General features: G+C 35.0%; 1 protein-coding gene, 1 long non-coding RNA gene and 1 pseudogene across 4 annotated transcripts; 2 read left to right on the forward strand and 1 right to left on the reverse strand.

The window, feature by feature from the left end:
- The first annotated feature begins 4,158 nt into the window (after positions 1–4,158).
- On the forward strand, positions 4,159–4,918 carry LOC145119512 (uncharacterized; annotated as a pseudogene).
- A 569-nt stretch (positions 4,919–5,487) lies between these two features.
- LOC145120314 (putative pectinesterase/pectinesterase inhibitor 24) lies at positions 5,488–7,664 on the reverse strand. The gene is made up of 2 exons (XM_079056143.1): positions 6,614–7,664; positions 5,488–6,488 (listed from the first exon to the last, which is right to left on the reverse strand). The coding sequence occupies exons 1-2, from the start codon at positions 7,596–7,598 to the stop codon at positions 5,812–5,814; spliced, it is 1,662 nt and encodes a 553-aa protein (XP_078912269.1). The 5' UTR covers positions 7,599–7,664; the 3' UTR covers positions 5,488–5,811.
- A 248-nt stretch (positions 7,665–7,912) lies between these two features.
- Positions 7,913–17,164, forward strand: LOC145119125 (uncharacterized). 3 transcript variants are annotated; one of them, XR_013713691.1, is made up of 6 exons: positions 7,913–8,472; positions 8,554–8,894; positions 15,840–16,280; positions 16,369–16,424; positions 16,814–16,877; positions 16,958–17,164. It is a non-coding gene; the product is annotated as an uncharacterized LOC145119125 (long non-coding RNA). The 3 variants fall into 3 exon arrangements; XR_013713690.1 differs by having other exon boundaries at positions 7,913–8,894; XR_013713692.1 differs by lacking the exon at positions 16,814–16,877 and having other exon boundaries at positions 7,913–8,894.
- Positions 17,165–26,617: the final 9,453 nt, after the last annotated feature.

Genomic DNA, 26,617 nt, shown 5'->3' on the forward strand with positions numbered 1-26,617 from the left:
CAGTTCAACCAAATCAAAATCTCATTCAAGCAAATTTCAAGCTCGTCAAATCGAATCAGTTACCATAGAAAACATTATTAACTCGATTTGAAAATCCATTACGATATTTCAAAGCATCACCAAATTGACATGGTGATATTTATTCCAACAACATGTCCACTTCGATTCAACCCAATAAACACAAACTAGAACTTCAAATCAAACACAAGGTATCAAAATTAGTGGTCGGATTCCTGAATTGCATATAGAGAAGAGCATTCTTTTTCATTTGCAGATGCAGGATAATGAATTTGAAGGTATGATACTTGATTTTGAACAAAAAAGCTTGATGTTGTCATTGTTTGTGAGCTCATGAATGAGTGAAGTTGAGAGGGAGCTTGGTCGGTTTTTTGTTCATCTAGTAAAAGGAAGAAGATCACAAGTCTAGTGAAAGGAAGATCGCATGCGCGAAGGGAAATATCACATGTATGTGTTTGTGTGTTTGATGATGAACATAGGGGAAAATTTTTTTTAAGATGAAGACATATTAGGTTAGGTTAGAGAGATAGAGAGAAAAAAAAAAAGATAATGGAGGGAACAGTGGGGATGGGATGCTTGTCCTTATTCTGTTGTTTAGAAAGAGAGAGAGAGAGAGAGAGAGAGAGAGAGAGAGAGAGAGAGAGAGATCCATTGGGGATGAGTGGGCCTTTTTTGTTTTTGTTTTATTTTCTTTTATTTTTAAATTATCAAAGTATTAAAAATAATTAAAAAAAAATGAAATTAAAAGGGCAAAAATGTCATTTCAAGTTTACCAGGGACCAAAAACACAGAAAAACCTTGATTTTTGACCAATTATTCAAGTGGGAAAGTTTTTGGATCCCATCTAAAGTTTTTTTAATACTACAGGGACTAATTTTGCAGTTTTGTCTTATTCTAACGTTGGCATCACTAGTTTTATTTAAATACACAAACTCGTCATTTGCAAAATGAATTTTGTATGACTCATAAAGTTATTTTAAAGGTTAATCTCAAAAAAAAATTTGTATTTTGTGGTTTTATTAGTCTTCAATTTTATTGTTATCATATAAAAGACTTTGAATTTGTTTTTTATTTTTTCCTATCTAACCATTTTAGCCATTTTTCAAGAAAAGACTTGACAAATATGAGGGGCTTTAGGAAGAAGTAAAAAGTTGTGGGTTTTTTCGAATATAGTTAAAAGGTTGAGGGTTTTTTTGAAAAAAAAGAGTTTGAATTTTTCGGTAAAAAAATACAAGATTTAAAAATAATATTAATTTTAAAAACCATAAAATATAAACTATTTTATGAGATTAATCCATATTGTAAATTTAAAACCTATAGATTTAGATGGGGACATGCAGTCAACATCCCTATACATATATACATTTCTTAATAAATGAAACATAAACATGTCACATGACGTTTTTCTACTACTCTAATTTGCCACGTGGCATGTCCTGGTAGATCTTTCCCTCTAATTCCCGTCTCTATCCTTAGTTCATCCTTAATTAATAAATTTAAATGTTTAATGTTATCCTAAAAAATAGATTCTCATTGTAACAACATCATATATTACCCCTTTGATTGAGGAAATGGGTTACACATTCAATTTTAAATCCCTAATCTTTCACTACTTTCCTTATCAGATTTAATTTTGAATCTTGATTATCTCCGTTTGCGCACCTATATCTCAAAAGTTTCCTCCTTTGTGGATTCGCCTATATCTATTGTCTTCTGAATTTTTCTACTTCTCTGCTTCATCTTCTACTGCTATTTTCTAAACGCAGTGTTGCAGCCTCCATCTACAAATCGCAGCTTCCATCCATGCTTCTCATTTCCGATTCTGAACGGCTTCAAGCAATGTCGTATTTTATGATTTTCATAGTGTCAATGTTTTTTATTTTACTCAATCTGATTATGTTAAGGTAATTTTTGTTCACTTTTAGGATTAGCAATTTTATATTAGGTTCAATGATAATTTTTTGGGGTTTATTTGCTATTTTTGTGATTTATGTCTTTGCTTATTAAATATATGTTAGCATAAAAAATGTCAGATGTCATCATTTTATTTTGAATATTATTTTTCTTGGGTTCCTGTTTCATTTAGTCTTGATTTATGTTTTTTCACTTTCAAATGACAATTTAACTAACTAGTTCAATATTGTGTTTCTAGGGCTAATGTTTCATTTACTCTTGATTTTCTTTATGATATTAATGTTGTTTGTTTTATGTAGGATTTTACTTTACAATATTAGACCTTATCAGATATGAAGATGAATGGTATGTGTTCATCTGTATGACCTCCAAATGTTCGATGAAATGTCTGGAAAATCAGTTCTATCTCAGGCTTCAAAATTGAACGAGAAGGAAAATTTAACTGCAGAATTCTAAAGAATTGGATTAGACTGAAGATGTTATAGTTGGACCTGCTAAAACTTTAAGGACTTTTATTGAGGTACTTCTAGCATGATTTTGTTAAAATTTCAAAAACAACTTAAAATGGAAGCAATCGGCCTTACGCATAGGTAGATTTTTATTGGAAAAAGTTAAATGTTATGATCTGAAACTTTTAAACAAAATCATAAAGAGTGATTACTTTTCCATCTACAAATCCAAAGTTAACTTTGATGTTTGTACTAAACTGTTAGAACCCATTTTGCTCCCTTCTCAATCTCTTTGAATTAATCTACTTTGGGAATTACTAAATTCGAGTATTAGGGTTTGTTTCTTCTCCCCCATTAAGTCCTATACCGATAATGAGTAAAGTGTTGTTTATATAAAGATGACCACCTGATGCATAGACTGAAGAAGGTGATATACTAACATATAATTTCTTATCTAGGTCTCCAAGATTCAATGGTGCAATGTTTCAAGATCATATTAGAAGTGCTTAGTTACAAGTTGATAAGAAGAAAGGCCTCTGAGATGCAATATGAGTTGAGATTCAAACCAAAAGGGTGAGAAAAGAGAAATTTTGAAACATTTGTTCTCATTTTCTTTAATAAAATCAGAAGTTTTATTCATCGATCTATTTTATTGATGCTTTTTATAATAGGAAAAATTGAAAGGCCATAACCAGTCATTAAATGCACCCAATTTGGAGGAGATGGTTACCCGGTGGTTAGTTAATGGTCATAGTTTCATAGACTATTAGGTAATGACCTAATTTTTTTTTGTGTTTTTTCATGTATGATTATTTTGTTGGAGGTATGTGGAAGAGTGAAAAAGAAACCGGAGGAGAATGTCAGTTGGTTCTGACAAAAAAAGTTGGGTTAAACCTCAAACGTACGAAACCAAAATGTACTTTCATTAATTATTTTGAGTGGATCGTGATGATCCGAGTAAAGTATTTATACATCTCACACTTGAATTTTTCTCTAAACAGGTAGCCTAACTACAACTTAAATTTTTATACACAATATCTCCCGATATGTTTTCAAATATATAATTATTTTTGTTCACATATGTTTAAAATTATTGATTATTTTGTTTCATTTGAAATTTGAGGCATGTGACTCTAAACGAAATGTTGTTGTTGGAAATATAGATAAGGAGGTAATAATATATATTGTAATTAGTTATTAATAGTTATGCGTTGATAAAATGTGAATTACATATGCCATATAGGATGTTGTCATCGGTTTTATGGGTTTATTCGGTCAAATTGGTTAAAATGGTGATCTCTTTTTGCTTTGGTTATATGCACATTTGGTATAATGTTGTTTGTTACAACATTTTACTTTGGTTTGAGTTGTAATGTATGTATCAGAATATGTTCTTAACAATGTACACTAATATGTTCTTTTTCAAATATTGTTTCGAATATATGTTGCCGAAAATGTTCATTGGAATATACTTTATAGAATATCAATTGGAATACCATTTGCTTTTTAGATGTTTGCCAATGTAGTTTTCTTTATTTGTTAATGATTGCTGCCTGCAAACCTGTAATTAATATTATGTTTTTTAAATTTTCAATGTTATTTTACTTTGTCAATCGGGTTGTACACGGGTTATAACCTAGTATACAAGATCTGTCTTCTTGTTGATTTCTTCGTGAGTAAGCATTGAGAATAATCTATTAAAGACTGACTTTTTTATTAATGAGTTGAACAACGAACTCCATATCCTCAGTCCTGAAACCAGCTAACCTCGATACTCATGGATGGCATGAACCCGTTTTCAACTAATCAGTGGATACAACAGTATCCCACCACAGAGATGACTCAATCCGGTGATTAACCCTCTAATGATACAAGCATAGCAGTCCATAGAGATTCGAGCCAAGGAACCATTGGCCAAACTGGTCCAAAGCCGATACGCAGGAAGTCAAGAGCTTCTCGGAGAGCACCAAGCATTGTCCTGAATGCTAGCGCGGCCGACTTCAGGGCCTTGGTTCAACGGTTCACCGGATGCGATAGTGGATTTAACGTGGGTTCAGCTTTGGTTTTGGATCCAATTGTGAATTTACCAAAATGTCATCTCAACATAGACTTTGCAAAAAATAGATGTAAGTACTGAAAGTTCATCACGGTACTCATACTTTGATAATCAGGTGAGCTCAACTCTCCAAGGTGAGCATATGCAATCAGTTGGTGGCTTTGATTTGCAGGTTGGCTATGGAATGGAGAATGCTTCTGTTGTTTATGAATCCAGGGGCAGATCTTATATGGGGCTAGGGGGGCTGTGCCCCCCCCCCTCTGATTTTTTGGCAAAAATAGTCCTTATACTTTAGTTTTATACATATTAGGCCCTAAAATATAAAATTTTGACTATGACCCCCATGTTCACCAATTTTTATACAAATTATATTTTCGGTTCCCCTCAAATGAAAGATTGAAGCTCCGCCAATGAATCTATTGATGAATCAACGTTAATGGCAACACGAAGAGATGGTGCCAGCCATGAGTATCCTCTTTAAAGGTGTTGAATGTTTAAGTGTTTATTATTCTTGATATGTTTTTTCATTGATTTTTTTTCATTTTTTTATCTGTGTAGAATTTTCTTTAACGAGCCTAATTAAGCAGTTCAGTTTAATTAGCTCCGTTTGGTTAGCTTAATAACACACGATATCATTAACTATTAGGAAACACAACTGCTTGAACAAAAATCAATTATCGTGATCGAAACATTTAGTTGTCCAGTGTAGTACTGTTTAATACGTTGTTTTAGTCCACGAAATTGGGTTCATGTACATTACGATCAACGATAAAAAGTTGATCTAAAGTGATAAGATAGTAACAAAAAATTACTGAAAAAGCAAGGTAATATATTTTGGTTGTGTTTCATACACACCTTGAAAACAATGCATGAAGAGATTTGATTAGGGGTGGCAAATCGTGCTATCGTTTCGTGTTTGTGTCTGACACGACACGACACGACACGACAAAGTTTTATGTAACACGAACACGACACGATGTCGTGTTTTTTTTAAGTAACATGAAAACGAACGAATTAAAAAACGATAAACACGACATGACACGAAAAATATAACATATAATAAAAACTAGTTTATTTAATGAATACTTAATCAAATATAACACGACAAACACGATAAAGAACCACTAAATCGTGTCGAATTTTGGACACGAACACGACACGACACGACATCGTGTTTTTTACAGTTAACACGAACACGACACGAACACAAATTCAAATTTCAGTTTCGTCCAATTTCGTTTCGTGTCGTGTATTTTTGTCGTGTCGTGTCATAAATTGTCACCCCTATATTTGAGTGCAGTTACAAAATGAATGTAAATAATAGATGAAACAAAGATATATAATTCAGAACGGGGAAAAAGAAGGTTCAAGAAATCAGAGACCAGATTTGTAAGGAACGCCGGTAGCTTTAATCCATTTGTCCCCGTCGATAAAACGTTTGACAGTGAACTTACTCGCTTGCTTGCTGGTTATAAATTTCAGTCCTTTCCAGGTGACTCTATTCTTTATCGCTGCACCTGCACCATAATTAGCAAACTCTGCATAGAATATTGTGTCGGGAGCTGTTGTTCCAACCCATGGCAACCATCCCTTTGGATGAATGAAGCTTCCCATCATGTTGTTAAGATAAGCTGTAGTTGAATGGTTCTTCCATGGACGACCGAGATATGTGTTAATATCGCTTAAGTTCCCATATGGCCAAATGGTGCACTTGTGAATGGAAATACCAGTGTTTTGATTAGGATCAAACTTGCCTTGAGCTGTAATCGTGTTTTGCTGGCCAGTCATCGGTCTCCTGGGCAATATGTTACAGTTTTGAAGAACAACAGCCGAGTTGCCAAAGATGAAGTCTACAGTTCCATAGATGTTGCATTCTTTATAAAATTGTCGGTTGGAATGTGCATATAGAGAATCCTGGAATGCGTCAATGCGACATCGGTAGAATACTGACAGGTCTGCGGTTGACATAAGTGCTACTGCCTGATGCTTGGCTGCTCCAGCAGTGTTACGGAACCCCATATCGCGAGCTATAAACCCCTTACCAAACACAGCTACAGACACAAAATTAAATTAAGAAAAGGTAAATACAGTATGTGTTAAGCAGTTGTATATATATATATATATATATATATATATATATATATATATATATATATATATATATATATAATATTACCAAAAGTTGCCGACTGAAATGTTGGAGTGCCATCCACAACGTTTAATCTTCCTGACACAATCGTAGAATCCTTACCATCACCGATCATCATGACATTCCATTTAGGTTTTTCGATCCTAACATTCTCAAAGTAAACGCCCTTCTTCACGTATATCACGAATCTTTTCTTGCTCTTATCAGGAACTGCCATGAGAGCGTCAGAAATTTTCTTATACTTTCCGGTGCCGTCTTGAGCCACCACCACATCGGCCTTCATGCCAGCCGGTAAATTTGTCTTCTGTAGGAGTTTTCTGTCTTTTACAGACAACCATTCTGGCATTTCATCGCTTCCTTCTGCAATGCTCATCAATCTTCTTCTTTGGTTGAACGAACTTGCGGCGTTTGAAAACCCCTTGGTGATCGCAAGGCTGTTGCTGGTTAACTCCGTGGATTTTTTAAGGTAGCCTACACCATTTTCTTGAATACTGTCTATGCATGTTTGCTGATATGTTCCAGCAGCACTTAGCCACGTCATTAGATCATCTAACAGAGATCCTATTGACTTCAAATCAATATCAGTCGACAATGTATCGTTGAGATGATCAATAGCAAGCTCCAATAGTTCGCTGCAGTTCTTGAGCTCCGGAAGTGTGGATGCTTTGGATAGCTCTTCTATGGCGACTAGAAAAGAGAGTTTGAGTAACTGATCAGGATGGATATTGGTGGAATTCACAAGAGGAGCTAGAGAGCTGTAACAGGTATCAGGGTACAATGTACTGTCACAAACGGCTTTAATGGAAACCATGGCTGATGGAGATTGTGAATCACCATCCATTTGGCTGTGGTTTTTGCTCTGTGTAGTTCCAACAACAGCTGAAACCACGACAATAACAAGAATAAGAGATGATATTGCTACAACAGCCATCCTTTTTCGTGTTTTCCTGCGAGCGTCAAGCCGCATTTGATCGACTTCATGCACTTTCCCATAGGATTTTAAAGAATTCATAGCGTTTAGTTTGAATTCTTTCTTCTACGCAAACTGCTTTTTTCGTCTGTCCAACACTTCATAATGATGGCAATTTATAAAACAAAAAACATGAGAAAAGAAACATGAGCTACGTGCACAGCACCTTGGTATAGATGGTGTAATAGTGCTTAAAAGAAATAACAACACAGTTGACTTTTCACGATTTTTTTACGCGCGCGTATATATATATATATATATATATATATATATATATATATATATATATATATATATATATATATATATATGTTCAATCTTTTAAATCGAAAGAAAACTAGACCAAATATATTTATTTATGCATTGTTTATTTATTATTCAAATAAAAATTACCCACCTAACCTACTACACCCACCCCACTATATTCTGTCATTCTCTTTTCTCTCGTCAGGACCACCATACACATCAGTCAAGAACTATCGGACCATCGCCGGAAACTGCCGAGAACCACCAGATCACCACCGGAAAACACTGTAACACCGAACCGTCGATTCCAGATTTGCTTGTGCACCACCTCCCCCAAACCTACTCCTTCACAATTGAAAGCCACCTGTTCAGCCTTCTTCTCCTGCGAAATGTTGTGGCGACCTCCTGAATACCTTCTACATATTTACATCTCATCTTCCCGAACCTTCTCCCTCCTCCACTCCTCCGTCCTGAACGGACGCCATGAATCGTTGCTCTGTACCACAATCCGGTTTCACCGAACACAATATCTGGTTTCACCGGATCTGAACCGGAACTCCATCGGATTTGCTAACAAGGTTCCATCAGATCTGAAGCCGAACTCAACCGGATTTGCTTTCCCGATCTGGTTTCAGTAATTATCGCCACCGACGCCATGGAACTTATAATAGTCAGTATTATGTTTACGTTTGTTTTCTTGAGATTTGCTTCAAATTTTCTTCATACAACGACGATGTTGTTATAATGACAGGTATGGGTGGATTTGTTCAGAAAAATAGAAAATAGGTTGTGCTTGAGTTCATTGAAGCCTTGAGGCGAGAATTGTCACACCCCCGGACCAGACGGCGAAAACGTCCGGAGGCAGGTGACTTCATTGTGCAGTATCATAACAATTGAATATAAATGAAACAGAGCAATTCAAACATCATACATTGAGATAACATACTTACATTGTTCTTCGAATTACACAAAAGAGACATAAGCAAAAAAATCCAAGCTACAACTAAAAGTCTTGCATCCGCATCCCTTGTTACCTGCTTACTAGATCCCTGAAAATACAAGTCGTTTTGAAAAGCGTCAACTAAAAAGTTGGTGAGTTCATAAGCATTTTTGTACAAAATGTTTACACTTGTTTAGAATCGTTCTTATCGTACTTTCATAAAATCCAATATTTTCTATGAAATCGTTTGAAGTCTTGCCTTGAAAATCAAGAATATGTGTGTGCATGTCATTACTTTTATTCATCCTTATAAGGAGTGATTTTGAAAAATAGTGTGATTTGTAAAAGCGAGCTGTGTACGAGAATAGTTCTTTTGAATAGTAATAGTCAACCGTTTCCAGAAAAATCCCTTATTTTCAAAAAGAGAATATGGTTGAAAATCTTGTTCCTCTTATCGAGTAAAATTGAGTGTGCGTTCTAGTTTATCGTTATCGAAATCGTAGAAAATCGTTTTCTCCAGAAAATCCTATATTTTCTGCTATAAAATATTCGTAAGTTCTAGTTTATCGTTATCGAAATCGTAGAAGATCGTTTTCCCCAGAAAATCCTATATTTTCTGCTATAAAATAATCGTAAGTTATAGTTTATCGTTATCAAAATCGTAGAAAATCGTTTTCTCCAGAAAATCCTATATTTTTTGCTATACAATATTCGTAAGTTCTAGTTCCAACTATGTATATGTGTGGGTTAATTTATCGTTTTCAAAATCGTTTACAAACGTTTTCCATAGAGTCCTATTCTTTTTAATTTGTAAAAACAACAGTATTACGACTCTATACTTGTTAGGAGAAAGAATCAACATGGCAATTGTGGACACTCTACGCGATGAAAAAGGACAGTCAACGCAAGAAATGCGGACCATCACTTATCATGTATAGGACGGTCAACACAACGTGCCAAAGATTTATTTATGAGGTTTTTTTCCTTACATAAATCTCTAGTTAATAGAACATATTCTAGTGAGTCGTTATAACCATACTAATCTGACGAAGTGCCTGTTTTGGCGTTTCTCAGGCGCCCTCGGTTTGGAAAAGACATTTGTCACCCTAGACTGGTCTGTCTAGCTGTAGCGAACAGCGAAGGTGCGGGGTGTCAACCCCGTATAGATCTATACACAAATTCCCGCTCTCCCTCCAGGAGACTCTGACTATAACTCCTTACAGGACTTAGACGTACACCAAGTTTTTATATTTAGGTACTTTTGAGATTTGTCTGCCTAGAATATTAACAACCTTTTGAGCAATCGTTAGAGTTCCATTATTTGTTAGATAAATAATGAAATTCGTACTTGTTGAATAAGAATATCGTTCTCGTTCCATATCGTTGATTGTGTTCGTTAACTAGGTGCTCGTGTTCGTTCCTTTTCGTTTATTGAAAAATAAGTCATTTTAGTCAAGAGAAAAAGTGTCAAGTTATAATTTGTATAAATTTATAACTGCCGATTATGACACGCATTTTTTGTTTTGTGACATATAGAACATTACTTATGTTGTTGGAGGTTTTACGACAGCAGTTTATGACATGCAAATATTTCTATCATAAAGGCTCTATTTGTATATTTTCTTGACGCAAACTTTTATATTGAATATTTACAAAATACCCCCTGACAGTTTGCAAAATAGTCACAAAGTTTCCTTTTTCGAAAATTACTAGAATGGTGTCCACTTATCAAGATCCCTTTTTATAACTTATATCTCTAGACATGAGAGCATAGATAAAGGGGTTAAGTTGGACACACCCAATAGTTGAGAGGCTCTTTTGTACAAAGTATCCTTTGTTCTTTATGAAATTGAGAATTCTTACGTTCATGAGTATATTACTAAAATATTAATTTAATAATATTTCACACACACATACAAACATACGTATATAAGCAATTATTCAAGTATTAGGCAAGATTTGACTTGTACTCTCCCCCAAAAACATTAAAATATTGAAAATGTGGGGTATGAAGCTCACCTTGAGTTGGTTGAGGAGTTGTTTGGAGTTATGGAGTGAAGATCTCAAGCTTAAACTTTGGCTGAGATGAAGAACTTCCCTGGGAGGGATGTTTTCCTAAGGAGGATCATCACATATTATTATGAGCAAAATAATATGGATTCATCTTGAAATATTATAAAATATTAGATGAGTGGAGGAATTTACCTTAAAATTTCCCAGGAAGAAGTTGAGAAATTTCCTTTGAGCAAGATCCCATGTTCTTGCTTGAAGATGAGTTTTTGAGAGAAAATGGGAAAAGTAAGAGAGAAAGTGGAGTCTAAATTCCTTTAGTGTCGTTGCTTTAGAGTATAAGAAAATGGGAGGAATCTGTGGTGCATGGGGATCTGGTGGTCCATGCATGGATATTTGGTGGGTAAAGCATAGAATACTGTGATTTGCATGGGAAATGAGGAATTTCATCAAATCACAAAGTCAATCATTTTGTCCTTTTCTTGATTTAGGATAAGGTTTTCCTAAATCCCAACCATTTATTTTTTTTATGAAGAATATGCTTAAAATAATTAATTATATCATAAAATAGGGGTCTAAGGGGTTTAGGATAGGAAAAATACGAGTGTGGTGTAATTTCCGGCGTCAAAATGCCTTGAAATGGTGAAAAAGTCTGAAAATAATGAAAATCCGGAGTGGGATCATGCTCCTGCGAAGGTCCGAAGGGTTTAGGAGAAGTTCCGGAGCCATGCAGCAAGATCCGGAGTCATTTGGGTCATTTCCGAAGCGGTTTCCTCAAATCCGGAGTGCATCCTCGGATCCGAAGTCAGGAGCGGGCCAGGAGCTGCAAGCGAAGTCTGGAGCAAGATACTTCCGAAGTTGCGAAGGGTACAATGCGCCAAGGCTTCTGGATTGCGAAGCTGTCCGGTGCATAGGAAAGGTCCGAAGCAAGTTTTTCCGGAGTAGGTTGAAATCCAAAGTCTTCTTGGTTCCTTAGAAGGTATCCGGACTAAGAGGGTTCCGGACCAAGAGGAGTCCGGACTAAGAGGGTTCCAGACCAAGAGGGTTCCGGACCAAGAGCTTCCGGACCAAGAGGTTCCGGACCAAGAGGGTCCTTTTTGGGGTTTCCTCTTCCGGTTTTGAGCTGTTTTCGACTGAGGAAGGTACTTAGGGAGATTTGAGAGAGATTTGACGTACTTGGAGAGATTTGGGAGAGATTCACTATTCTTGGAGAGATTTCGCATACTTAGAGAGATTTGGGAGAGATTCACTATTCTTGGAGAGATTTCGCACACTTAGAGAGATTTGGGAGAGATTCACTATTATTGGAGAGATTTCGCATACTTAGAGAGATTTGGGAGAGATTCACTATTCTTGGAGAGATTTCGCATACTTAGAGAGATTTGGGAGAGATTCACTATTCTTGGAGAGATTTGGGAGAGATTTCACATACTTGGAGAGAATTGGGAGAGATTTCACATACTTGGAGCGAATTGGGAGAGATTTCACATACTTGGAGCGAATTGGGAGAGACTTCACATACTTGGAGCGTTTTCATTCTAACACTTCATGGCTCATTAGGAACTCATATTGTACACTTAGAAGTGTTAGCACAAGTCTCACAATAGTACTTGCTTACTTGAGGACGGAATTTCCAAGCCAAAAAGGCTAGTTGTGACATCATCCCCCCGTTAGAGGGAATTTCGTCCCGAAATTCTTTCGAAAGATAGGGTTATAAATGCGAAAATCGGTGAGGGTACTTTTGGGTTATTCGGTCCTTACGTTCCCAAGTGAATACCGGTTCACGCCTAGGGTTCTCTCGAACCTTCACAATCGGGATGCAGCTTTGTTTTGTGAACTTAACCTTCCCGTTCATTGTCTTGATAGGCTGATCAATGATTAGGAGGTTCTAGTTCACCTTAGCCTTGTCTAGTGCGACTGGGAGGGTTGTCCGATAGACACTTTCTAGGTTCGATACATGGAATACAGGGTGTACGTTACTAAACTCGGAGGGTAATTGGAGTTTGTAGGCTATCGGACCGATCCGTGCGAGGATCTCGAATGATCTGATGCATCGGGGATTCAGTTTACTTTTCCTTTTGACTCGAGTCACTCTTCCCCGAGGAGAGTTCTTAAATAATACCCTGATCTCCTACTTGGGATTTCAAGGTTTTGAGGTTCTATCTGCATAGTTCCTTTGTCGGTGTTACGATGTTTGGGGTCGTGTTTGGGTTTGGACTATCCTTTCCGTGGTTTCTCGAAAAATCTCGGGTCGAGTGAGGGTGTTATTGGGCGTTTGTCATCTTGTCGGCTAGGTATCTCTTATCTTAGCCTAACAGAGGATGATCTGCACCTTTGGCCACACCGAGCCTCGAGGGGTGCAACACCTATGTTCGAGTGGTAGTTGTTGTTATATGTATACTCGATTAGAAGCAAGTAAGCATTCCAAACTTTGTCAATGTCCACTTCACATGCTTCTCTTCGGGATGTGGGTTCGTGTTTACCTTGACCTTGACAGGTGAAATTTCTAGAGTTTTGGTGGTCTGACACTTATGAGTGCTGAGCACATGAAAGGAGAAATGTCCTTACATGGGTCCTTTGGTTAATCGAAGACTATGAGTTATCGGGCCCTTTCTTGGCGAGACCTTTTGAATGGTCTTCTAGGGATTCGGGATCCTGGTGTCCTAAGAGTAGAGTTTTATGGGCCTTAGGAGTTGGTACCATGGTCACCAAGGTTGAGTTTGGGTGATGTAGTTGACCTTATGAGTCTTAGATCATCTTGGGGGTTTTCTTCCTATAGTTTTTCGAGCTAATGGTAGGTCGGCCTCTGTCAGTTCTTTGCTAGTGGTTGAGCGAACTTCCGATTCGGGGTCGGGGATATTGATTCTTAAGGATGGGCTTGTTTGGCTTATTCGTATTCGGTGGTGTCTATGGTAGTTTTGTCTTTCTCCCTTATGATCTAGATAGGTGCTTCCTGCGGTCAGGGACTGGGTCTGATGTTTCCTTTACATAATATGCCGATCTTATGATCAGACACCATTTGTTCTTGTGACCGTGCTAAGTGGTGTCGGGTGTTTGGTCATTGAGGTGTTTCCAGGAGTCGAGGTGAGTCTATCTCTGCTTAGCACATGGTTGAGGTTTTCTAAGATATTTTGGGAATCTCTAGAGGAATGTTGGAAGCCTTACGGATTCCTTTTTATGCCCTTTGATCCTTGATTTTCAAGCTTTGTGTCACACCCCAACATCGGAACGGCGGAATCGTTCGGGGGTGGAGGACGTCATGTTTAGTATCACAAGATATGTATATGGTAAGTAAGTAATGAACAACCATTTCATTTCGAAAGAAATTGTTTACAATGTGTGTGTTCACAAAACATGGAATTCATACACAAATAACAAAACAAGACTTGAAGCTACAATGCTCCATCTTCTGAATCCCCAGCACGAGCACCTGTCTAATAGTCTCCTGAGAATACAAGTTATTTGAAAGAGTTGATCAGCAATTAAGCTGGTGAGTTCATAAGATTTTAGTGATGTGAGTAAGTTGTGAGGTGTTGTTGAAAATGTATATGTAAAAATGGTGTAAGTTGTAAGTTCTGTTTTGAAGAGTTCGCCTGTTCCTCTAGAAAATCATATATTTCCTACTTTGATGGAAGTTTAAGTAAAATGACACTACAACCCATTCTATGGGTACTAAGTGGGTACAAGTTATATAAGACTCAGAGTAAACAAACAATCGATTGTGCGCATCTGTCTCAAGCTCACAACCAAACGAGGAACAGAAATTAAGGCGGATAGCACACATCCCATTGTTTGTTAGATCGTCGTCATATATAACCTTGGTGTATTCACTTGTTACTCATGGAGTTAGTCATGATGGTTCCTTTGTATCTAATGAAAAGTTCTTTAAGAAAACCCTTATTTCTTATAAATAAAATGGTGACCACAATGACTACCTTTATAATAGCTTAGTTTATACTGATATATATAATCTAATATCGGATAGAAAGTTAATTGAGTGAATCTGCCCTAAGCCCACAACCAAACAAGGAACAGGAAGTAAGGCGGAAAGCACACATCCAACTACCTATTGGGTATTAGTTTTATATATAAACATGATGTATAAACTAAGGTATTATAGAGTTACTCACCTAAGGTTCTTTAAATTGTACTGGTTTAATAAAATGAATTAAACCCTTTACTGTGAGGTTTCTAGTTTTGTATACCAAAAGTACTGATTTTGTAAATTGATATCAGATTTATAACTTCAAAGTTAAACTTTTATGGTTTAGTTGGGTAATTTGGTGTTTTTGACACATTTTTTGAAATTAATCATTTTCACCCTGTATGATCTCATTAAAAACTCGATAATGGCTTTGCTATCCTTTTTTGCAGTCACATGTTTTTCAATTACAATAACAGATAAATGAAAAAAAAAGTGTTTAGAAATCATGACGCTCATTATTCCTTACTTTCTTCATGGGTTTTTTTTACTAATTTTAGGTCACATGCTGGAAAATAAAAAAAAAAATTGTTTTGTCAAATCTATTTTAGATTAATGAAAATAAAAAAAAAAATTGTTTTGTCAAATCTATTTTAGATTAATGACAACTATTTTTGCTTCTTGTATGTTTTAATGAGCCTCCTCCCTTGTATCACATGCTTCTTCCTCAAACTTTTGTTTGTGCTATCAGTTGGGATCAACATACAAATAAATATTTTGAATTCTATTAATTTGCAATAGTGTAGTAAGTGGTTTACAGTTTTATTACAAGTTTGATAGAACATGTTCCCTACGCGTTTGATGAATTGTCTTTCATTGGATTTGTTTTGAACCTGTAAGTTTTTCTTTCTTTCTTTCTTTATTTTTTTTTTAATTTTTATTTTAGATGTCTCAAAATGGAATAAAAAAGATTGATGTTGTTACAAGGAGGCTCAACAGAAGCTTGGACAATTTTCTGCTTTTCTTTTCTTTTCAGTTACGATTTTATGACTATTTATCTTCAATTTTAGTGTTTCCATAATTTTAAAGTTATTTTCTTACAACCAACATCTTTGAGGATCAAAAGCCAATTCAAAATAATCAGAGAATGATGTGTTCTGTGCAGGTCCATCTGCTTTTGTACATACCCTCCAGCAATTGTGGTCACGCCTGTTTGATTGATAAAATGGTTACATTGCCAAAAGTTTCATGAAAAAAGTAAGAAAGGAACATGATAAGTGTGGTGTCAATCTCATGTACACTTGATTTGGTTGTTTTCCTTATGACATGGTTGGGTTTGTCTGCAATGTAGACCTTTTTAGGTGTCAATCTCATCACAAAGCTTTTGATTTGGCTTTTAGATGAAAGGGTTCCGATTTTTATTTCTATTTAGACCTTTTTAGGGCTTATTTCTTCTCTACCAGGTATAATAATTGTTGCTTAAAATGGTTACTTTTTCCTATTCATCACTGTTAGGGCTTATTTCTTCTCTGGGACGAATTTGATTCTTTTATCTGATGATGATACAGGATTTATGCCTTACAGGATTGATAATTTCTCAAAGGAGGTTAGTTACCACATATTCTTGATTTCTATTCCTATGTTTTGACATAGTTGTACATGATTACTAATTAAATTTTGTTGACATGTTGTAGAGACTACGTATTTATCAACCAACATGTGAAGAGTACAAATATGTCTAACTGTTGAGGTATGTATCTTTCAGATTACTTTTATTTCCCATTGGATTTGGCTTGAATTTGAATTCAATCCGATGGAATTCAGTTCCCAACATTTCCTTCTTATTAAAAATGACCCAAATACCCATTTTTGAACTCTAATGCATATTAGAAAATGCTGGGATTTTTACATCCGGTGGTTTGGTTAAAGACAAGGTAAAAAGTAAAACTAATGACATCATGGATGGTAAAAAAATGTATACATCCAACTGTTCCGTTCATCTTTTTCAAATCTCCGAAGTTTATAGGGTCCCTTATGTATTTATCAAGTATTCGATTGTAATGAACTGAAATTTTTTTGTTATTTATTTATCTATTTATTTTTGCACTTATGTTGATATGTATATGTGCTTGAGTGTAGGCTAGTGTCAAAAAGCTTGCAGATGTTCACTTTTCCCTCATTTGACCACTCACATTTGGCACAAGTATTTGCAATTAACATTGCTTGTTTGATTCTTCTATTAATTATATTAGCATCTTAATTTTTTGACTTTTATTTGATCAGGTCACAAGAATTATCGGAGCAGGGGTTCATCAGTCTTAAAGAATTATGAAAGGCAAGATGCAACTCTACTTGTTGGAATTTGATGTTTATCATCTTTGTGTATATCTTTTTAGTTTGTATAGCATTACTTTGCAGAAGGTGTTCCTTGATACACAATGTAGTATTAGGTTATATAGTTAGGGAAAACCTCTTAATAACAATGTACAATTAGATCCTCTTAATATCAATGTATTACAATTTTTTGACATGATATTATTGGATGAAATTGATTGTTTTGGTATATATTTGTTTAGTTATTTTTGTATTATGCGTAAATGAGTATCGTAAAGACGCGTCGTAAATGCATATCGTAAATGGTTATTGAAGTTTATGACACGCAAATGCGTGTCATCTTCATTTATGACAAGGGCTTCCTTGATAAGCATTGCGTGTCATAAACACGCGCGTCGTAAGGTTACGACACGCAAATGCGTGTCGTCTTCCTTCATGACATGGCCTTCCTTGATACGCATTGCGTGTCATAACTGCGCGTCGTAAATGCGTGTCATAAATGCGTGTCGTAAATGCGCGTCGTAAATAGACAACGCGCAAAAGCGTGTCGTCTCTCGTTATGACAGGGCCTTCCTTGACACGCATTTGCGCGTTGTCTGAGCGTTTTTACGACACGCATTGTGCGTCGTAAAAGGCTGTTTTTCTAGTAGTGGAATTTAAGGTATTATAAAAAACAAACAGTTGATAGTATGTTGCTTTATTTTTAAACCATCATTGTACTAATAGAAAGCTTGTAAGTACATTGTTATAGTTAGGTAGGATCTTTAAAGTATAGTGTCTTAATAGATCCTCGTCTATCGGGTCATGTTTTGAAGCAAACAGAGACCATTTAAGAAATGTGTTCAAGTTGGTAGATCGACTATCATGATTTTTTTCCTATTTTAAAGTTTGTATTTATCTTTTCTCTTTCGCATTATATTTATGAAAATGAGGATGTAGGAAAAAAAATGGATAAGAAAGAAATTGTTAAAATTTAGGGCATTCCAGGCTTAAAAAGCCACAAACATAACAATTTTTTTAATAATATTTGTATCTAAAAAAATTGCTACAAAAATATACATACTTGTAGTAAATTTAAAAACATAAGTTTTTATTGTTGGTAACCAACGTACTAATAAAATTTACATGATATTACAAAGTAAAAAAATGCAATCTTTTACAATAAATGAAAAAAAAATATAAAATAATATTTGAGTTTATGTTCAATCACAATTGTATGGCATTTTAATATGTTTTTTAGTAATTTAAAAAATATATTTGAATCAAATAGTTGATTGTTGAAAAATGAAAGTTAAAGGAACACTGGGACATTGGGTTTTCCATATACAACGACTAAGAAAACAGTGAAAAAATGATAAGCAATTTAATAATTTTGATACATTAAATGATTAATCTATCATTTAACTCATTTTTTTAAAGCACCAGATCAATTAGGGAACACCAAAATCACAAAGCACCATAGCATTGAGGACACAACACATTAAAACTTGCAACATCTTTATTGTGACTTAAAGTTAAATATCCCAATAATAGTAATGTACTTCCATGGTTGTGATAATATCAATTTGATTCCACATCAACACCCAACAAAAACAATGAATTGCTGATGGTAAATAGAACCATGTAGAAACTGTGTCTTCACGAAAGCTCCATACTAACCTTGGTGTAAAATCGTCCAAAACTTTCATCGGGTGATTAGCACCTTTTTTTTATACTTCCAACGCCTTCAGATTAAACCTGATCTTTAACATTCACCAAATTACCATCAAATGATATTGACAATCTCTCAAACCAGCCATTTTGTAAACAGGGGTATAATCGTCCATATTTTGCCTAAGGGAGAATCAACCAAATTGGAGCATCCGACAGCAACAGATCATGATTAAACTTCGCCTTCACCGTGTATCCTCCCTGTTGTATAATAATTCTCTCCAGATTGCATTGATATTTCTGCTTATCACACTGAGTGCTTCATTGAGCAGAAACACTGGCAAGCTTAGTGAGATAAATTGACAACTTACAGTTACATAATGGACAATAGAATTGTAAGTTGCTTACCGTTATATAACGGACAAGTTCAGAAGTAAGGATGTAAAAGACATAAACGGCTTAACAAAATACACATATTAAACAGATTGTATGGTTGGTACAATTGAAAATAAACAAACTGAATCAACAAACTATAACAAAATATTAACATAATGACTTTTTAATCAAACCACCATGCCTAGTTTTTCCTTGAAAATTAAACTTTAACAGAAAGATACTAACTTTTATCAATTTTCTGAAATCATGGAATTATAACCATAATAAGTACATAAGCAAAAATGAAGCAAAGTCTTCAATTTCAGTTACCATAGTTGATGTAGTGTCAGCAGTTCAAACTTCATTTGGTTCGGCTTAGGAGTATGCAAGCAACACTGACCATGGATACATCTTGTTTTATGAGAGCCTTGCTGGAAATAACAACATCACCTGCTAAATCAAATTCAATCGTATGTTATGCTATTTTTTCCTTTTTCTTTTTTTCTTTTGTGCTTTGTTTTTTGTTGTTTTGTGATATGGTAATAGTATAGAACATTTTGGGTTAGGCTCAGGAGTATGCAAGCAACACTCGACGGACCTGTTTTGTTTACATGGAGTCTATTAGTGGTACCCAATCCACCACCCATTTATAATTTAAAGCCAAGTTCAACGCATGGTGGATTCACAGTATTCACAGTCCACTACCTTATCAATTTGGCTGCATCTACCTCTCTATTATTATCTAGTATCTACCTCTCTACTATTATCAAGTATCTCTATATTTTTTTTCACTTAACTCATCAAAGCAAAAGTATGGCTTCTATACCAACTCACAAACAGGGTATAAATCTAATTACCATTATATAAAATCTTAATAATCTTCATTTACATCAAAAGTGTGGACATTACCTGTTGTAAAAAATATAGCGAAAATTATTGGATGTAATGAAAAAATGTCAATTTGGACATAATCAACAAAAATAAACAAAATTCAACTACAAATTGGAGTGAAGAACTTACTTTTTGAGGGAAGAAGGATTTTGGGTTCGATAAAAAATGAAGAACGGATGCCAACGTATCGCTTTGTTGTCTCCCAAAATATTTAAGTGATACCTGGTATTAAAATAAACATTGTCTTATTCAAATCACCTTATGGCAGTTAGGGTCGATGGTCATCCGTTGTGTCACCGGTCGTTCGATTGTCACCTATGTTGAGAAGAGCGATATCTGCTTGAGGCGGCAGTGGGAGAGGTGGTGGAAGACCCTGGTCAATTGGTGTCCGTCTCTCTCCCAATCGGTCTGTCATCCACTTCAAATTTTGCCATCGCTTCCTCCTATTGTTCCGCCATCGGAGCTTACCAAAAAGATCAAAGAAAAGGAGTCAGATGAAAATTAGAGGTTACAAAGCAAGAATGTCAAAATATTAAAGGGGCGACTGATTTTACAACTGAAGGACTGAATTAGGGATTTTGAAACCCAAATCACAGCTAATCAAGGGACCGAGATTTGAGGATACTGGAGATTTAGAAGATAAATTATTGACTGAAGATTCAGAAGATAAATTCTTGATTTTCAGATTGAAATATGAAAACTGAAGAGGAAAGTATTTACCGGTAAATGAACATATATAAGGGCGAGAGGGATAATTTCGGAATTTCACTTTGATAAAATGAGCGGGAATATAAGTTAGGAGATGGCTTGGAGAATGCCATGTGGCAGAAAAAGTACTTATTTATTAGGATAGGGAATTTATATAATAAAAAAATAGACTTTTTTATTAGTATCCTTATATTTTGTAAATTATATAAATACATATAATCAGGAATGATTAAATACACAAGGCCAACTAGTAAATCGAAAATGTGAAAACGAATAAGTCGATATAAATCATATGTGATTTGATACATACAATCACATATGATTAAATACACAAAAAAAAACCTATTAAATCAAGAAAGCAAAAACGAATCTTGTGTGCATAAATCATATGTGATTAATATAAAATAGCATTTATTTTAGTAATTCAAGTTCTTTACACGTAAAGTTTATATGTTAAAATATGTTTTTTTATAAATAAATTCTCATGAGAAAGTAAATTTAATTAGTCACATATATATTTAACCATAAGGGATTATATATATTTATATAATCACATGTTATTAAATTAATAAGAAAAATTATTGAATTGAAAACGTGAAAACAAATTTATCCATATAAATCATATATGATTACCTACCACCACCTACAACCACTATAAACCAACTATCACCCACAAACCTCATCACCTACGACCCACCACCACACCACCACCACCCGCCACAACTATACCTGCCCACCACCACCACACCCCCACCACCATCAAGCATCGCCACCATACGACCACCACCCACTACCTACAACCACTAACATTATATGTGATTAAATACATATAATTACATAAATCATGTGTGATTATATGTATTATTTATATGTATTTAATCCCATGAATCATATGTGATTAAATACATATAATTACATAAATCACGTGTGATTATATGTATCTAATCAGATATGATTTATATAAAAAAGATTCGTTAAAACAAATCTTTTCCAAATAAATCATATATGATTAAATACATATAATCACATGTGATTAAACTCAATACCTACTACCACCACTCTCCACTGTCACCCACCACCACCACCTGCCACAACTATACCCACCCACCACCACCACACCACCACCACCACCAAGCATTGCCACCATACGACCACCACCCACTACCTACAACCACTAACATTATATGTGATTAAATACATATAATTACATAAATCATGTGTGATTATATGTATTATTTATATGTATTTAATCACATAAATCATGTGTGATTAAATACATATAATCACATGTGATTATATGTATCTAATTATATATGATTTATATAAACAAGATTCGTTACAACAAATCTTTTCCCAATAAATCATATATGATTAAATACATATAATCACGTGTGATTAAACACAATACCTACCACCACCACCCTCCACCCTCCACCGTCACCCACCACTCATCACCCACCACCTATCACTACTCACCACTACCCACCACCCATTTTATTCATATTTGATTCAATATTTGTTCTTGTGTATATAATTAGATGTGATTATATATGTATTTAATCACATATGATTTATATTGAGAAAATTCATTTTTGTCCATATAAATCATATGTGATTAGATACATATAATCACATGCGATTAAATACAAGAGAAAATTTATTGAATTGAAAGAGAAAAAATAAATATTGCTCAAATAATGATATGTGATTGGATACATATAATCACATATGATTTATGTGGCTAAGATTCTTTTTCGCGTTCTCGATTCAATAATTGTTTTTTTTCACTTTAATCATATGAGATTAAATACATTTAATCAGATGTGATTATATGTTTCTAATAACATATGATTTTATTTGGAAAAAACAAATCTTGTCTATTTAAATCATATATTATTAGATACATACAATCACATGTAATTATATACACGATAACAAATATTTAACCAAGAACGTGGAAACAAATTTTTATCCAAATTAATCATATGTGATTAAATACATATAATCACATGTGATTATATGAATCTAATCACATATGATTTATGTGGACATAATTCATTTTTGCTTTGTCAATGCAATAGTTGTTCTCATGTATTTTATCACAACTACTGAATCGAGAAGGAAAAAATGAATCTTGTCCACCTCAAATCATATGTGATCATATACATATAATCACATGTGATTAAATACACAAAAGCAATTATTTAGTCGATACCACAAAAATAAAATATTGTCTACATAAATCATATCTGATTAAATACATATAATCATATGTGATTATATGTATCCAATCATATATGATTTATGTGGTTGAGATTCATTGTCACATTTTCGATTCAATAATTGTTCTTTGTCCACTATAATCATATGCGATTAAATACATATAATCATATGTGATTATATGTATCTAATCACATATGATTTATACGAACAAAAAATAATGATGTCTATATAAATCATATGTGATTAGATACATATAATCACATATGATTATATACACAAAGATAAATATTGTCCACATATATCATATGTGATTAAATGCATATAATCACATATGATTATATGTATCTAATCACATAGAATTTATGTGAAAAATATTTATTTTCGCGTTCTCGATTCAGTTATTGTTCTTGTGTGCTTAATTACATGAGATTATATGTATCTAATTAGATATGATTTATATGGACAACATCAATTTTCACATTCTTGTTCAATAGTTGTTCTTGTATATTTAGTCACATATGATTTCTGTACACCAGATTCATTTTCGCGTTTTTTGATTAAATAGTTTTTCTTTTTCCACATTAATCATATGTGATTAATAAATACAATCACATATGATTAAATACATAAGAAAACATATTGACTCATTAATATTATCAATATAAATCATATGCGATTTGATACATATAATCACATATGATTAAACACATGAGTACAATTATTGAATTGAGAAAGAAATAATGAATCTTGTCCACATAAATCATATGAGATTAAATACATATAATCACATGTGATTAAATAATTAGAACAATTATTGAATCAACGCAAGAATAAATATTTTCCATACGAATCATATGTGATTAAATATATATAATCATATGTGATTAAATACACACGAATAACTATTGAATCAACACGTGAAAACAAATAGTGTCCATGTAAATCATATGTGATTAACTACATATAATCACATGTGATTTAATACACGATGGGTGGTGGTAGTGGTGATAGTGATAGGTGGTGGTGGGTGGTTGTAAGTGGTGGTGATAGTGATGAGTTATGGTTTTGGTGGGTGGTAGGTGGGTATGGGTGGTGGAGGTAGGTGGTGGTGGCGGGTGGGGCTGGTTGGGTGGTGATGGTGGTGGCAGGTGGTGGTGGTGGTTGTGGTGGGTAGGTTGTGGGTGGTGGTGGTGGCGGATGGTGGGTAGTAATGGATGGTGGGTGGTGGTTGGTGGTGGTGGGTAGTAATGGGTGGTGGTGGTGGTGGGTGGTGGTGGTTGTGGTGGGGGTGGTTGGTGGTGGTGGGTAGTGATGGGTGGTGGTGGTGGGTGGTTGTTGTGGTGGGGGTGGTGGGTAGTGATGGGTGGTGGTGGCGGGTGGTGGTGATGGGTGGTAGGTAGTGGTTGCTGGTGGTGGTGACGGGCGGTGGTGATGGGTGGTGGAGGTGGGTGGCGGGGGTGGTGGCGGGTAATGCCGTTTGGGTGGTGATGGTGGTGGCGGGTAGTGGTTGGTGGTGGTGGTGGGTGGTGGTGGGTAGTGATGGGTGGTAGTGGATAGTAATGGGTGGTGGTGGTGGGTGGTGGTTGGTAGTGGTGGGTAATGATGAGTGGTGGTAGGGGTGGTGGTGATGGGTGGTAGGTAATGGTTGTGGGTGGTGGTGGCAGGCGGTGGTGATGGGTGGTGGTGGTAGGTGGTGGTGGTTGAGTGGTGAGTAGTGATGATGGTGGCGGTGGTGGGTGGTGGGTGGTGGGTGGTGGTTGGTGGTTGGTGGTGATGGTGGTGGCGGGTGTTGGTTAGTGATGGGTGGTGGGTGGTGGTGGGTAGTCGTGGGTGGTGGGGGTTAATGATGGGTGGTGGTGGTGGTGGTTGTGGTGGGTGGGTGGTGGTGGGTAGTGATGGGTGGTGGGTAGTGGTTGGTGGTGGTGGTGGCGGGTGGTGGTGGCAGGTGGTAGTGGTGGGTGGTGCTGGGTAGTGATGGGTGGTGGTGGCGTCTGGTGGTAGGTAGTGGTTGTGGGTGGTGGTGGCAGGCGGTGGAGGTGGGTGGTGGTGGCAGGTGGTTGTGGTTGGGTGGTGATGGTGGTGGGTGGTGATGGTGGTGTCGGGTAGTGGTTGGTGGTGGTGGTGGGTGGTGGGTAGTGATGGGTGGTGGGTGGTGGTTGGTGGTGGTGGTTAATGATGGGTGGTGGTGGCGGGTGGTGGTGTTGGTTGGGTGGTGAGTGGTGTTAGTTAGTGAGTTTTTTTAATTGTTTGTAACTATTTTTTGATTTATATGAATATTATTTTATAATTTTAATTAAAGAAATTATGTGGTCCAAATTTGTTCTCAAATGTTCTCGCGATAAGAAATCTTCTCGATTGAACACTCATATATATATATATATATATATATATATATATATATATATATATATATATAGAGAGAGAGAGAGAGAGAGTTAGATTATTTTGTTTTAGGTAACTATTGTGTGCATGTAAGGAGAATTCTGGACCAATAGATGAAAATAATGAGTGACTATGATTTTGAGGGTCTATGATATTAGAATGGAATATCATGTACCATAATATCACTCAAATTTAATTAAAAAGGTATTTTAGACAATTAACTATATTTAAAAAATGAAAATTTCAAATTTGAATGGATAATTCTGATTTAAAAAAGAAATAATTCAATTTTAATTTTAATTAAGTTTGTAATCATAACCGATTATAACTTATTTAATTCTGTCAGAATGAGATTATATTGGAATGAAATTCTGTTAGAATAACAGTTTATGACATCCTTTAAGAATATATAAATAAGAAGAAAACATGAATAAGTACATTATGAAACAATATACAAAATCGATTCTTGAACTAATAATATATCAAATAATTGCATTCTATGATTGTGATACAAAAAGAACATTCTTGAATAATAACAACATTCTGAAAGAATAACAAGTGTAATTTTTAAAAAACAAGAACATTCTTAAACTGTGAGTGTGATCAATCTTTGATTCATTCTTCACGTCATTCCTATAAGGTATTCAAGCCATTCCTAGCACAAATGCATCAAAAACATCAAAATTCAACAAAAAACACTAAGTCATTTTGAAAGAATAATATTGCTAAGATTCGTTTTATACATTCTGGCGGAATACATTCTACTATAAGACACTCTTGTTCTCCATATTTTCTTTATTGTCCATATGAATGACAAACTCTTCAAAAACTAAAAAGAAAGAAAAAACCATCAAAATCTAACAAAAACACTAATCCACTAAATGAACCGAAAAAATATATGACATTTTAATAAGCAAAAACGATTCTAAAGAATCATTAAATCTAAGTGCAAATACCATTTAATTCTGACAGAATATATATGACATTTTAAATTTTGGCAGAATACATAAAACATAATAAATTAGCAAGTTGTAATTTTGGTAGAATAATTAGGGCAATAAAATATGATCATAAAACAATTTATTTGCAATGTTGGTTGGGTCAGATAATTCATCAAACACTTGGCGTGCGAAACTAAAAGGGAGAATAAATTTTATTCTTGGAGAAATACACACAGTAAAAATGAGTTAAAATGAAGGATGTTATAATTTTTTTCTTTTCTTGTTTGTTCCTACCTAACCGAAGTAAAACAAAACACAATTATTTTGTGTGTCTCAAGCCCAAAACAAAAGGCATTTAATCACAACCTCCTGAATAGTGAACAATTGCTTGACCACTTACTGAGTTTGAAAATCAATTTCAAGGTGAAAAGCAAGTCAT

This window comes from Lactuca virosa, chromosome 6, assembly GCF_052849685.1.
Source record: "Lactuca virosa cultivar CGN04683 chromosome 6, Lactuca_virosa_CGN04683_v6, whole genome shotgun sequence".
Classification (NCBI taxonomy): domain Eukaryota; kingdom Viridiplantae; phylum Streptophyta; class Magnoliopsida; order Asterales; family Asteraceae; genus Lactuca; species Lactuca virosa.

Coding starts and splice junctions, on each gene's coding strand:
- LOC145120314 (XM_079056143.1), bottom strand. CDS start 7,598: ATGAATTCTTTAAAATCCTATGGGAAAGTGCATGAAGTCGATCAAATG. Junction 6,489..6,613: donor ATTTCAGTCGGCAACTTTTG/GTAATATTATAT, acceptor TTGTGTCTGTAG/CTGTGTTTGGTAAGGGGTTT.